The 13631-nt window shown below is 33.0% G+C and overlaps 2 protein-coding genes across 4 annotated transcripts in view; one reads left to right on the top strand and one right to left on the bottom strand.

Moving 5' to 3' along the window:
- Positions 1-4725: 4725 nt before the first annotated feature.
- On the top strand, positions 4726-11265 carry LOC124848083 (uncharacterized). Of its 2 annotated transcripts, none has more exons than XM_088114938.1 (3): positions 4726-4799; positions 4879-5118; positions 10765-11265. In XM_088114938.1, the coding sequence occupies exons 1-3, from the start codon at positions 4785-4787 to the stop codon at positions 10939-10941; spliced, it is 432 nt and encodes a 143-aa protein (XP_087971064.1). In that variant the 5' UTR covers positions 4726-4784; the 3' UTR covers positions 10942-11265. The 2 variants fall into 2 exon arrangements, with proteins under 2 accessions (XP_087971064.1, XP_047181654.1); XM_047325698.2 differs by having other exon boundaries at positions 10744-11265.
- A 1017-nt stretch (positions 11266-12282) lies between these two features.
- The window catches only part of LOC124824463 (tRNA/rRNA methyltransferase (SpoU) family protein), a 55580-nt gene continuing 54231 nt past the window's right edge, over positions 12283-13631 (bottom strand). For both annotated transcript variants that reach the window (XM_088104807.1, XM_088104806.1), the window contains exon 35: positions 12283-12790. In XM_088104807.1, coding sequence (XP_087960933.1) covers positions 12626-12790 — 165 coding nt within the window. In that variant the 3' untranslated portion in view covers positions 12283-12625. The remainder of the gene's footprint in view (positions 12791-13631) is intronic.

Here is a 13631-nt window from a genome sequence, read left to right as displayed (position 1 = left end):
ACTGCATAAGTGATATCTGGACATGTATGACATAAATAAATTAATTTTCCTACCAGCCTTTGGTATCTCCCTCTGTCTATGCTTGCTGAATTTGAGCATTTAAAGAGTTTATGTTTTTTCCAATTGGTGTATCAACTGGTTTACTCCTAAGCAGTCCAGTTTTCGATAATAAATCAATAGTATATTTTCTTTGGCATAGGAAAATACCATGTTTTGATCTAACTACTTCAATACCCAAAAAATATTAATGTTTCCAAGTTGTTTCATCTCAAATTCATATGCAAGATATTGTTGTAAACTAGAAATCTCATCTTGGTCATTTTATGTAATAATCATGACATTTACATATATAATCAAACCTGTAATTTTTCTTTTTCCTCTCTTAAAAAATAAGGTGTGATCAAGAGTTACTTGCTCTATAGCCAAAAATCTTCATAAAGTTAAACCTTCCTAACCATGCTATTGGGGATTGTTTTAATCCATATAGAACATTCTTTAATTTGGAAACCTTCATTCCAATTGAATTTGTCATGCCTGTTGGAGAATTCATATAAATTTCTTCTAAAATTTCTCTATGTAGGAAAGCATTTTTCACATCAAATTGTAGAAGAGGCCAATGTTGGTTTGCAGCTAGCGATAGAAGTATTCTCATAGTGTTGAGCTTGGCTACCGGTGCAAATGTCTCTTGGTAATTTACACCATAAGACTGAGTATAACCTTCAGTCACAAGTCGTGCTTTATACCTCTCAATAGTTCCATCAACTTTATGCTTAATTGTAAATATCCATTTGTAGCCATAGTTTTCTTCTCTCTTGGTAAGGACACGAGATCTCAAGTGTTGTGTTTTTCTAAAGCTGTCATCTTCTCAGCCATTACTTCGGTCCATCTAGGATCTGCAAAGCTTCCTATATATTACTAGGAATAAAGTTGAAGATAATTGAGATACAAATGATGCATATGACTGGAATAACCTGTGAGATTACACATATTTACTAATGGGATATTTAACTTTGGCTTGGAGGTCTAGTTCATATTTAGCTGGAGGTTGACCATGGTTAGAACAAGGTTGAAGATTGTATTAAACAATAATAGACTTAGTGTTTGGTGTGCTGGTGGTCTCATGCAGACAAGAATTAATTCCATAATCAGTTTCATCTAAATTAGTATTATCAGAGATAGGATCAGAAGGTACCTCTAAAGAGTCAAGATGAACTTGTGGAGAAGATTTAGCCACTTGGTTATGATCAGAAGACACTGTATTATCTAGAAAAGAAGTGTCCATATTTAGCATTGGCTCACTTCCGACAGAATGATCCTCACACAATAATTTATCTTCACAATATAATTTTATATCTGAGATATCAAACATACTAACATCATGATTATTCACATCACTTTCATTGCTTCCCTGAAGTGGAGAATTAACATAAAAAAGTTCATACTCATTAAATGTCACATCCATAGAGATATAAAATTTCTTTGATGGTGGATGGTAATAAGCACGATAACCTTTTTGAGTTTATCCATACCCAACAAAAACACATTTGATAGCTCGTTCTTCAAGCTTTATACATTGATGTGGGTGTAAATGAACATATATAACACATCCAAAAATATGAGGTGGTAAATATACTATAGAAGGAAGGATACAATGATCAGACAACACATCAAAAGGCCTTCGAAAGTTCAGCACACTGGAAAGGGGTTTGATTAATTAAATAAACGACAGAGCTCACACTCTCACCCCATAAATGAGATGGGACATTATCATCTATCAAAAGTGATCTTGTCACCTCTAATATATGTCTATTTTTCCTCTCAGCCACTCCATTTTGTTGTGGTGAATAAGGACATGTACTTTGATGCAAGATGTCTTTAGAGTTCATAAACTCTATTAATTCAGTCTTAAAATATTATCCTCTATTGTCTGATCGAATGACTTTAATATGTGTTAAATTGTGTAACTATCATATGATAGAAGGAACGAAACACATCAAACACACATCACTTTTATGTGTAAGAAAATATACTTAGGTTATCCAAGTAAAATTATCAACAAAACTGATAAACCATTTTTTTCTATTATGTGTAGATTGTGGGGCAAGGTCCCAAACATCTGTGTGAATTAATGAAAAAGGAAAATCAGTTTTTTTATTGCTTAAAGGAAATACAACACAATGAATTTTTGTCATTACACAAATTTAACAAAAAGATCAGAAATATTACATTTATGAGATAATGATGGAAATAATTTTTCTAGATAACCAAAAGAGGGATGTCCCAATCGTTTATGCCATAACCAAATTTCCTTTTTTGTTTTTATCGTGTATGTGGTCATTCGCAAGACAAACCAACGCTCATTTATGATTTTGTTGGGAAACATTTTCAAGATAATACAATCATTCTCTCTCTCTCTCTACTAGTTTCAATCTTCTCTTTGGAATGAATGTTCTTAAAAAGACAACAGGTTGGGTAAAATGAGGCAACACAAGAATGTGATTTGGTTAATTTGGTGACAAAGAGAACATTACAGTTCAATGTAGGAACAAATAAAACATCAAGAATCGATAAGGAGGGTGAAAGAGATATAATACATACACCTTCAATTGGAGATGAGACCCATTCACATTAATAATAACAGTTTTAGAACAATTAGGGAAAATATTAGTAAATTTGTGAGGATCACATGTCATATGATCAGTAACACCTAAATCAATTATCCAATTACTATCTCTAGTAATAACAGAAAAATTAAGATCAGAGTTAGATATACTTGACTTGGTCACAAATCCAACAATAGTAGAAATATGACTCTTGGAAGCAGCTTCTACCTTGGCATTGGGAGTAGTTTTGCCTTTTGGATGCCAATTCGGATAGCCATGGAGTTTAAAACATGTCTCCATGACATGATTATCCCCATTGTAGTGGCTACACTTGTGGATTCCTTTCTTAGTAAACTTCTTAACAATAAAGGAAGTTCCCATACTAGACTCACTATCAAGCATAGCCTCTTGGCGATTTGCCTCAACACAAACAGTTGCATAAACAAATTGAACATTTGGAAGGGGAGTGGTAGCAAGGATACGACCACAAACGACATCCAAATGTGTATCCAGGCCAGCCAAAAAAACATAAACTCGTTGAGAATTAATCATCCTATTATACTTCTCAACATCTTTAGGACATTCCATGGTACAATTCATGATAGTATCATACTCTAGCCATAATCTTTGCAATTTACTAAAATATGTAATAACAAATCCTCCATTTTGTTTAATAGAGATTACCTCACGATATAATTGATATGATCGGGACACATCCCGGTTGACAAAGTATGTTTGATGCATAGTGTCCTAGATGTCCTTTGTTGTAGCTAAGTGAATAAAGAGGGATCTAATTTATTTCGTCATGGAGTCCAAAAGTCAAGACTTGACTAGGAAGTTTTCATCTTCCCATGCTTCATATTCATCAGATTTTTTGTTTTCTGATGTAGCCTTTGTTCCAGAGATGTAACCCCAACGTTTTCTGCCTCTGATCTTGTTTTGTGCGTTCAAAGACCACTCAACATAGTTGGTGCCATCAAGTCGTTCAAGGGTGAGCGATTCGTGCATAAGGGTAGCAGCGGAAGTCTCAAAATCATGTTTTTCCGATTGATTTTTATCCGAAGAAACCATCAAAAATATTCAATGAAAAAAGAAACATTGATTCCTATATTGTAGAGGATATAAGTGTTTGACTCTTGATACCATATAAAATAAGGTTTAAAGAATAATTCTAATATGTTATTCCAAAAAGTAAAGTACCATATATATTAAAGGAATAACAAGTATACAAATCTACACAAATTATAATAATATCTAAATTATAACTAACATAATATTTGATTGTCTAATATCCTTTTACATATCTTAACAATTACTAGTAAAACAATGTTTGTGCGTTTTGTAATAGGTACCAGTAAAAAAAAATTTGAATTTATTACCAATATAGAACTTCTTTTTTATATATATTTGAAAAATTATTTTTAAAATAAAAAAATCATTATATATTTTGAGATACAATCCAGAATTCTGGAATTATTAATGAAGGAGGGACCAGGACCCTCACCATAAAATACTCGCAGAGCCAGATTATCTTTTTAAATATATGGGGTGTAGTTAGAATACAATGCAAAAAATAGTCATATTTAATTTTTCATTAAAAAACTGAAGAGGCCCAGTAGGGCATCTTTAAAAATTAAGTTTGCATTAATTTCATAGTTACCGTGGCATGAACTGTCCAATTAATTACAATGCCAAGGACCCAAAAATATCATTTAAATAAACTGGTAACATATATATATATTTAATTTATTGCAATATTATTCATGATTTAGGAGTTCAATTAGTCACTTGAACATTTTCTAAATACCTTAAAAAAAAAGAATAAGAATAGTACATATAAGTATTTAAACAGATGTGTGAGGTGGGTGAATGTAACAATCAAATGAATGTTGTTGAGGGAAAACAAAGCAAAGAACAAGCTGCCCATATAAAATCCCAGGTTTAAGCTGATGTGTTCGCTGCACCATATAACTGGGCCCCATCATAGAAGATCACGATAAATAAATTGATAATCTCCTCAAATGGAATTTCGTTCCACCCAAAGAAACACATATACTTATAAATTCTACATAAACATTGGTATCTATCAGTAACATCTCCTTGTCCTAGGCCTGCATCATGCATATATATATATGGTTATGTAAATTGTCATAAAGCCTTGGCATCCTCCATTATCGTAAGATGCCAACGAAACAGGTAAATGAGTTGTTGATGTTGTGTGAGTGGCTTTGTGGTGTGTGTGATATATGAGTTTGATATGTGATATGATTTATAGGTAAGTTTCTGCAATGACAAAAAGGTTGTAGTGAGGGTATACGTTGAGAAGCCTAGGAAGAAGAGATCATCTTCAATTCAACATCAGTATCAGATTCATGGCCCTATCAGTATGGGATGTGGAAGAAGAGCAAGGTTGCTTAGCTATTCTCATCTGCTACGTGAATCTGCAAGAGGAGCATTATCAGCACCTTCATTCTCCAAGTGGGTTACAAACACCAATCTTCAACCACCAACCCAGGTACACATTCATTCTGTATTATCATCTTAAATTTATGAAGAGGGTGCATACCATTTTTCTTTTAATTATCTTTCGTACCATACATTATTAGTTAATATCAGAGTTTTTCTATGATCCAACCTTGTCAAATTATTCATCTTTTCAGATTTATGGGATGGAACTAGTAACTTCTTTTTTATATCTGTCATTAAAGATTAGTAGGGATTATGATGGACTCCAAACACTGTATAACTTACTTGATGTTAGAAATTTACAAAAATGTGTTCTTATATAATTTTCAACGAATTGAATTCCTTCTTTAAACTTTTAATTAGCGTCTTTATGAGAGATTTTTGAGACGCTTTATTGATTGATTAAAAAAATTGAAAGCTACAAACCAATGAGTTATTAATTAATGAAAAATAATAGAAAGCTACAAAATCAGTTTGAGACACACATTGTATATAAAGGTAAAATACATTTTTGCGATCACGGAAATTTTTTAAAATATTAAGTATATTTCTTATAAACATTTTGTTTTGTTATTTTTATCTAAAATTTAAATATGTTTTTTTTAAGTATTTGTTAGTAATGCCGATAAATGGGAAAAAATATATTGACCAAAGTCTGAATGCAATAAATTACTTTTAATTGTAAAATTTTCTTGTTAAATTTATCATTAGAATAACTTTTTATCTATTATTATTACTAATAAAAGAACTTCTAGAAATATTTAAATTTTGGAGAAATAGAAATAGTGCAATTTTTTTTAAAGACTCGTACTTAATATGTCTGAAATTTTAGGGAGAAGTTACACTCAAATAAAAGAACAGAAAAATGTGATTTTGAAAATGTATTGAAAATAAAGTGTTAGAATCGCTGCAGCGGAATTATTAGCGTGATAACAAACCAAGAGGGGGGTGAATTGGTTATATTCTTTTATTATGCCTTTTTAATATTTTTCTCTTAATTTTTCTTACTGGGCGAATGATTAAATATAAATGACAGAGTAAGGGAAAGAGAGAAATTTGCACAGATGATTTTATCCTGGTTCGGATCTTACCAATCCTACGTCCAGTCGCTTATCTCAAACAAGATAAACCTTTTTCACTAACACAAAACAATTACAAATTAGAATCACAAAGAAACACAATTTGTAAAAGTTTAGAAACCACCTCTCTTGATACCACAAGAGATGAACCTACACCTCCTTTGAGTCTTCACAAAGGATGACCACCTCCTCCGAATACTTCACGAAGGATGATTCTCTTCCGAACACCTCCTTAGACACACCAAGGATGAACACCTCCTCCGAATACTTCACGAAGGATGAACTTCCTCTTCCGAACACCTCCTCAGACACACCAAGGATGAACCGGCTATTTCCTCTGTCACCGTAGCAGCACTTCACCAGCTCCACAGACACGAGTTTCACAAGCCGAACAAGAACACACAAGTCTCAATGATTTCTGAGTACTAGAGCACAAGGGAAGAGTTATTTTTGAGATCAACAGAGAGCCATCTTATAGGCTCAGCCAAATACTCTTCCATTCATCGAAAACGGGCCATCTAACGCATTTAATCGATTAACATAAGTATTAATCGATTAAAATGAGTACAACGGCTAGTTTTTCAAATCTGAAAACCCCAACGGTCAGTGTTAATCGATTATTCTCAAGATTAATCGATTAGCTAATCGATTATTATACACTTTAATCGATTATTCTAGTGGCGCTTGGGTTTTCAGGGCCAGCCTCTGTTTTAATCGATTAATACTTGTTTTAATCGATTAATACAGTGCGATTTTGACTCTGGACATTAATTATATAATATAAAATTACATGGAATCAAAACCACTAAAAATCTAAGTCCTAGACACTAAACTACAATTATTACAAAAGCTTTCCATAGCAATACAAGACTTCATAACATCTTGAATCTTGATTTCTCTTGACTTGATTTGGACATCATCAAAACTTCATCTTCATCATTTTGCTAACATTCTCCCCCTTTTTGATGATGATCAAAAACTCCTTTGATTTAAAGCTTTTAGTAATAATCTGGATAAAACACAACTTACGGAAGAAAAAGTGCATTAGTAAATAAGCACAAATAGCACAAATAGGCAAATAAGCTTTAAACATTTTCTCCCCCTTTTTGATCATAATTAAAAAGTTGTGTTTGATGTTCTCCTCCTAAGATAATACTCCCCTTAATAAAAGCAAGTATGCATATGAGCTAAAAATATTTTAAATTTAAAGATTTATTCAAACATGCACAAAAGGATATATAAAGCAAATATTTTTAGGATAAAGAACTTATAAAACATTGTTTAATCATATATTGAATTATATAAGATAGGAATTTTTTTTTTTTTTTTTTTTTTTTAAAAAAACAATCCTAAGATATTTCTAAAAAATTCCTAGATCTCTTCTAATGTTTACCCCTGTAGATATGCCTCCAACTTCGTAATGATAATCCTCTAGGTTGTTTCCACATTTTGTTTAGATCTTCATTTTGAGGATTGTCATCATTCTTTGCTTCATTTGTTGTCTTCTACAAATTTTCATCATTGCCTGCATGTAATTCAACTGACTCAAGAGGTTTTGCCTCAAGGTCTACAATTTCATCAAAGACAACATGCACACATAAAAATTTTTCCGATTGAAAACTATATATGCTTTGTATATTAGAAGATATCCAAAAAAATAGTTTCATCGGCCTTGGAATAAAATTTTCTTTGTTTTAAAGAAATTCTAAATATTAAACAATAGGTACCCAACTACTTGTATGGGTCCTTTGGGTTAGATTTAGAAAAAAGAAATCATTTTACAACCCAAACATATCTACCACTTGGAACACCATAATGCTTAATTTTACATTTATTTGAAGTATGACCCTTTTTCATACAATAAAAGCATGATACAAAGTTTGTGTTCCTATAAGTTGTTCCTTTTTCTACCCATGTTCTACGGGTTCTATTATTATGTTTATTTTTAATTTTAGGAACATACTTATTTTTAACAACCTTATTTTCGTTATTTTTACTACATTCTCCTAAGGTTGTGTGTTCTAGTAGTTTCTTAAAATTTTCACAAGAAGCACATTCACCACTACTAGTAAATTTACCCTTTTTAAAAAATAAAACTTTATTTTTCAAATCTTTATTTTCTTCACAAATATTTTCAAAATTTAATTTTAAATTTTTAAAATCCTTTTTCAATTTCTTATGAGCTTTATCTAATTTTTCAGATTCTACTATTAAAGCAGCATAAGTTTCATGCAATTCATCTTCACTAATTTGACTATAATTATCAGAATCGCTAGATGTACTTACTTGGCTTCCAGCGTCGTCGTTCACCACTAAACAGATGTTTGCTTCTTCATCAGATTCGCTCAAATCGGAAATTGTTTCGTTGTCATCGTCCCATGCGATGTAGGCTTTCTTTTTCTTGAAGTTTTTCTTTTCCTTTATTTCTTCATTCTTCTTTTGATTTGGGCAGTCTGCTTTTAAGTGCCCCATTTCTCCGCAACCATAACATTTATAGTGTGAGGAAGATCCTTGATTTTCTTTCTTTTCGAATTTTAATCTTCCTTTGTCTTTTGATTTCATGAACCTGTTGAGCCTTTTTATCATGAGTCTCAAATTTTCTTCATCTTCTGAATCTTCATCTTCCATTTTGCTCTTGCTCCTTTCCACCTCAGATTTCAAGGCTAGACTCTTTTTCTTAGTTTTTGCTTTTGCTTCTTCTTCATCTAGTCTTCCGAGGTCAAGTTCATGCTCTCTCAACTTTCCAAATAATGCCGCCATAGTCATGGTGTTGAGGTTTTGTGACTCCGAGATTGCAGTCACCTTAGGTTGCCACGACCTGTCTAAAGACTTCAAGATTTTAATGTTTAATTCATCAGTATCAAATGACTTACCTAGTCCAATGAGATGATTGACAATGTTGGTGAAGCGTTTTTGAACGTCGGAAATTGTTTCTCCTTGCTTCATCCGGAACATTTCATACTCTTGAATTAGGGAGTTCTTTCTTGCCCTCTTTACGTCATCTGTTCCTTCATGTGTCACTCTGAGCACATCCCACATTTCTTGAGCAGTTTTGCAGACAGAAACCCTGTAGAACTCATCAACAGTCAATGCTGATGCAATGATATTCCGAGCTTTTACGTCATTCTGACATCTTTTCTTTTCTTCAATGGTCCATTGACCACGGGGCTTTGGTTCCTGTATATTGTTAGTAGGAACAGAAGAACCAGACGCAATAACATCCCAAATTTCACAATCAATAGATTCAATAAATATTTGCATTCTTACCTTCCAGAATGCATAGTTCTCACCTGTGAATAGTGGGGGTCTATTGATTGATGCACCCTCTGCAAAGGTTTGATGTGATCCTGCCATTTGAATGACTATCAAAGCAAGCTCTGATGCCAATTGTTAGAATCGCTGCAGCGGAATTATTAGCGTGATAACAAACCAAGAGGGGGGGTGAATTGGTTATATTCTTTTATTATGCCTTTTTAATATTTTTCTCTTAATTTTTCTTACTGGGCGAATGATTAAATATAAATGACAGAGTAAGGGAAAGAGAGAAATTTGCACAGATGATTTTATCCTGGTTCGGATCTTACCAATCCTACGTCCAGTCGCTTATCTCAAACAAGATAAACCTTTTTCACTAACACAAAACAATTACAAATTAGAATCACAAAGAAACACAATTTGTAAAAGTTTAGAAACCACCTCTCTTGATACCACAAGAGATGAACCTACACCTCCTTTGAGTCTTCACAAAGGATGACCACCTCCTCCGAATACTTCACGAAGGATGATTCTCTTCCGAACACCTCCTTAGACACACCAAGGATGAACACCTCCTCCGAATACTTCACGAAGGATGAACTTCCTCTTCCGAACACCTCCTCAGACACACCAAGGATGAACCGGCTATTTCCTCTGTCACCGTAGCAGCACTTCACCAGCTCCACAGACACGAGTTTCACAAGCCGAACAAGAACACACAAGTCTCAATGATTTCTGAGTACTAGAGCACAAGGGAAGAGTTATTTTTGAGATCAACAGAGAGCCATCTTATAGGCTCAGCCAAATACTCTTCCATTCATCGAAAACGGGCCATCTAACGCATTTAATCGATTAACATAAGTATTAATCGATTAAAATGAGTACAACGGCTAGTTTTTCAAATCTGAAAACCCCAACGGTCAGTGTTAATCGATTATTCTCAAGATTAATCGATTAGCTAATCGATTATTATACACTTTAATCGATTATTCTAGTGGCGCTTGGGTTTTCAGGGCCAGCCTCTGTTTTAATCGATTAATACTTGTTTTAATCGATTAATACAGTGCGATTTTGACTCTGGACATTAATTATATAATATAAAATTACATGGAATCAAAACCACTAAAAATCTAAGTCCTAGACACTAAACTACAATTATTACAAAAGCTTTCCATAGCAATACAAGACTTCATAACATCTTGAATCTTGATTTCTCTTGACTTGATTTGGACATCATCAAAACTTCATCTTCATCATTTTGCTAACATAAAGTGCCAGTTATGCTTGATTTTTTACCCATTTTTGTAAACGATGTTTCTGAATTTATCATTACATTACAGGGCCGTTTCCTTGTCTTGCAGATAACCCCTTCCAACATGAAAAAGCCAACATGCTTTGGCAGCTGCACTTGGAAACTACTGATTCCGAGGTTCCTAAGGTCATGTTCAAAAGCCAAGAAAAAGGAGAACAAGAAGAAACATATGGGTGCAGATTTTTCAGGAAATGGAATGAGAATGATCTGCTGTTACAGGTCCTGATACTATGGAATGATGCAGTTTAATTCTCTGGTATGGAAAGGGAGAAGTTTCATTTGGAATGTGTTATCAACTAGATTAGCTTCAGGGTCAATTTTATCCTGGTGGTTCACATCTCTCAAGGTATAATGTCACCAATCTCGATTCAAATAAGAATTGATATCGTTTGATTGGATTAAACTTCTTATCTACCATCACACATCACTGAAATGGTCCTCACTTATTGCTGCTAATGCGTATGCGTCTTAAGGTTACTGTACATCACTGGTCTTATTTCATATTTGTTCTCTTATATATTTTTTTCCTAGAACATTTTTGTTGTACACATGCAATTTCTTTTCAAGGATTGCAATTACTGATCTTTCGATTATGGTGTGCAACGATTTTCAAATATTCAATTTAGATATATTCTCTATTATCTTCACGTAGGCAGTGCCCCACTCTTTCCAGGCAACGTTCTAATAACATGGCTAATCTCAAATAGAATATCATTAATACTTCATTGAAAGACTTATAAGTTGGAAAAGAAGGTGAAAACGAGTTCAACTCTCTCTTTTAACATTTGGTTTATAAGGTTAGCTTGACGAATTTAGAATGAAAGATGATTAACATTTGGATTATAAGATGAGTTTAGAATGAAAGATAAAAAATGATTTTGAACAAAATATTAACAACTAATATTTATTGATAAAAAAACATTAATACTCCATTGACTAACCTTTTTTATTTTAATGCCTATGGGGAAATGAATTTTAAAAAAAAATAGCGTAAATGCAAACAGTAACGATGAAATAATATTATTTCTCAGATTTACTAATACATTTCTCTCTCTTTTTGTAAAAATATATGCTATAATGGAAAACTATCTCTTATGTAAACAATACCAATAATAGAAAATTGTTGACGACTGGCGACGAATGAAAGCAAAATGATATAACTAATCGACTTTTCCACGTATGCCTGTAAAAGTTTTTAAGGTGGAGAATATACATCGAGACATTCAGATCAATAAATAGGAAAAAGGACTTCTGAGACTCATTTAACTTCATTTGTTGTAAAGGAAAGAAATAAGAGAAAAAAAAGGTTAAAAATAAGTGAAAAGGAAACTTATTTAGATAAAAGTTATGTTGCAACATAATTGATTAGGAGAAAGCCTTTGAAAATTATCATAAAAATTAGTATCATTATTGTGTCACATTTAAATCAGACTTTCCACATTCTTTTCAGGTATGAGCACAGAAAGTAAGAACAGTGGATTCAACTCTTTCATCCAGACTTTTCTCTCTTTTCGGTGGTTTTAAACCAAATGAAAATATCCAGATTATATAGTCATTGATAAAAATCTATTTATATCCCTCAACTTTTATTCTATGCTCACATATGTGAAATACTTTACAAAAGCTAAAGGATTAACAAAAAGCCTCAAAGTTATTGGAAATATAAACCTCGTACTATAACCACTTGCGTTGGTAGTCCCCTTTGTGGCGCTTGACCACTCTTCAAGTAAATAATTTAAAGAGCAAAACCCTAACCTTGAAAAACCTCCTATATATAACTCTTGCACGTTTGTAGAGTAACAAAACCAAAACAAACTAGTTTACAACAAAAGGAAATTCCTATAGTTTAACTTATTTTACAAGTGTAGTACAACGTTATTGGCTTGCAAAATTAGTCTCCCAGTCACGGGCTATTGAGATCTCTGCTGTCGAGTATACTCCCAGAGAGCAATTGCACCACTGACATGAACATTGAGAGATCTAACAACTCCAAATTGCGGAATTTCGATGCAAGCATCCAAAATATGAATTACATCCACAGGTATACCTTCTTTCTCTCGGCCGAGAACCAGGACCTAAGAAAACAAACAAATAATATATTCAAAAGTGCACATGAGAATATTAGAAATGAGGCATAACACGTGTCCTAAATATAGGAAAATGTCAGAGATTGATAGAGAAAAATAGCCAATCAGTTAGCACGGAAATATTTTTTTCCCCTCACCCCGCTAAGTAAAATTTGAGTAAACAGTAACCATGTAGCCGCAATAAGCTTCTCACCCACCAGAAACAAAAATTCAAAAACAACGGTTTATGAAATAAATGCATGTGGTTGAATTGTTTTGTGAAAGTGGTATTTATGAATTTGAAGTGCTTTGGAATATTGATTCTTGATTGGATGATGTTTGTATGATTTGCTAGTTTAATTTGGAACTGAATCTAGTTTGGAATGTTGTTGTTAGATGTTAAATGTTGTCCAATCTGTTATGGTATTGAGGGAGGGTTTTTTACTTGAGTTTTTATGCCTAAAAAGGAGGTTTTAATAGATGAATTTGGGAAACAGGGGTTAGTGTGAGAGAACAACTATTGTAGGACTGTTGAAGTGCAGAAAGGGGGTAGTCCATTGCTGAAAAAATGATGTTATATGGGTAAAAAATGATGTGCAGAAAGGGGGTAGTCCATTGTTGAAGTTGAGTTGTTTTTGAGTTAAAAAGGGTGTTTTGAGTAGTGAGAATTTAAGGTAAGAGGTGGGGAATGTTTTGGAAAGTTGGGAAATGATTAGGAGACCTATTATGACTTGTCTAGACTGCCAAAAGAAGAAAATCTGGTGTAGAACTGTTTATGGGCATGTTATTATGACTTGTCTAGACTGCCAAAAGAAGAAAATCTGGTGTAGAACTGTTTATGGGCATGTTG

Source organism: Vigna umbellata, chromosome 1 (assembly GCF_029865625.1).
Source record: "Vigna umbellata cultivar VRB3 chromosome 1, Vumbellata_1.0, whole genome shotgun sequence".
Lineage (NCBI taxonomy): Eukaryota > Viridiplantae > Streptophyta > Magnoliopsida > Fabales > Fabaceae > Vigna > Vigna umbellata.
This window is presented reverse-complemented; position numbering and strand designations above follow the sequence as displayed.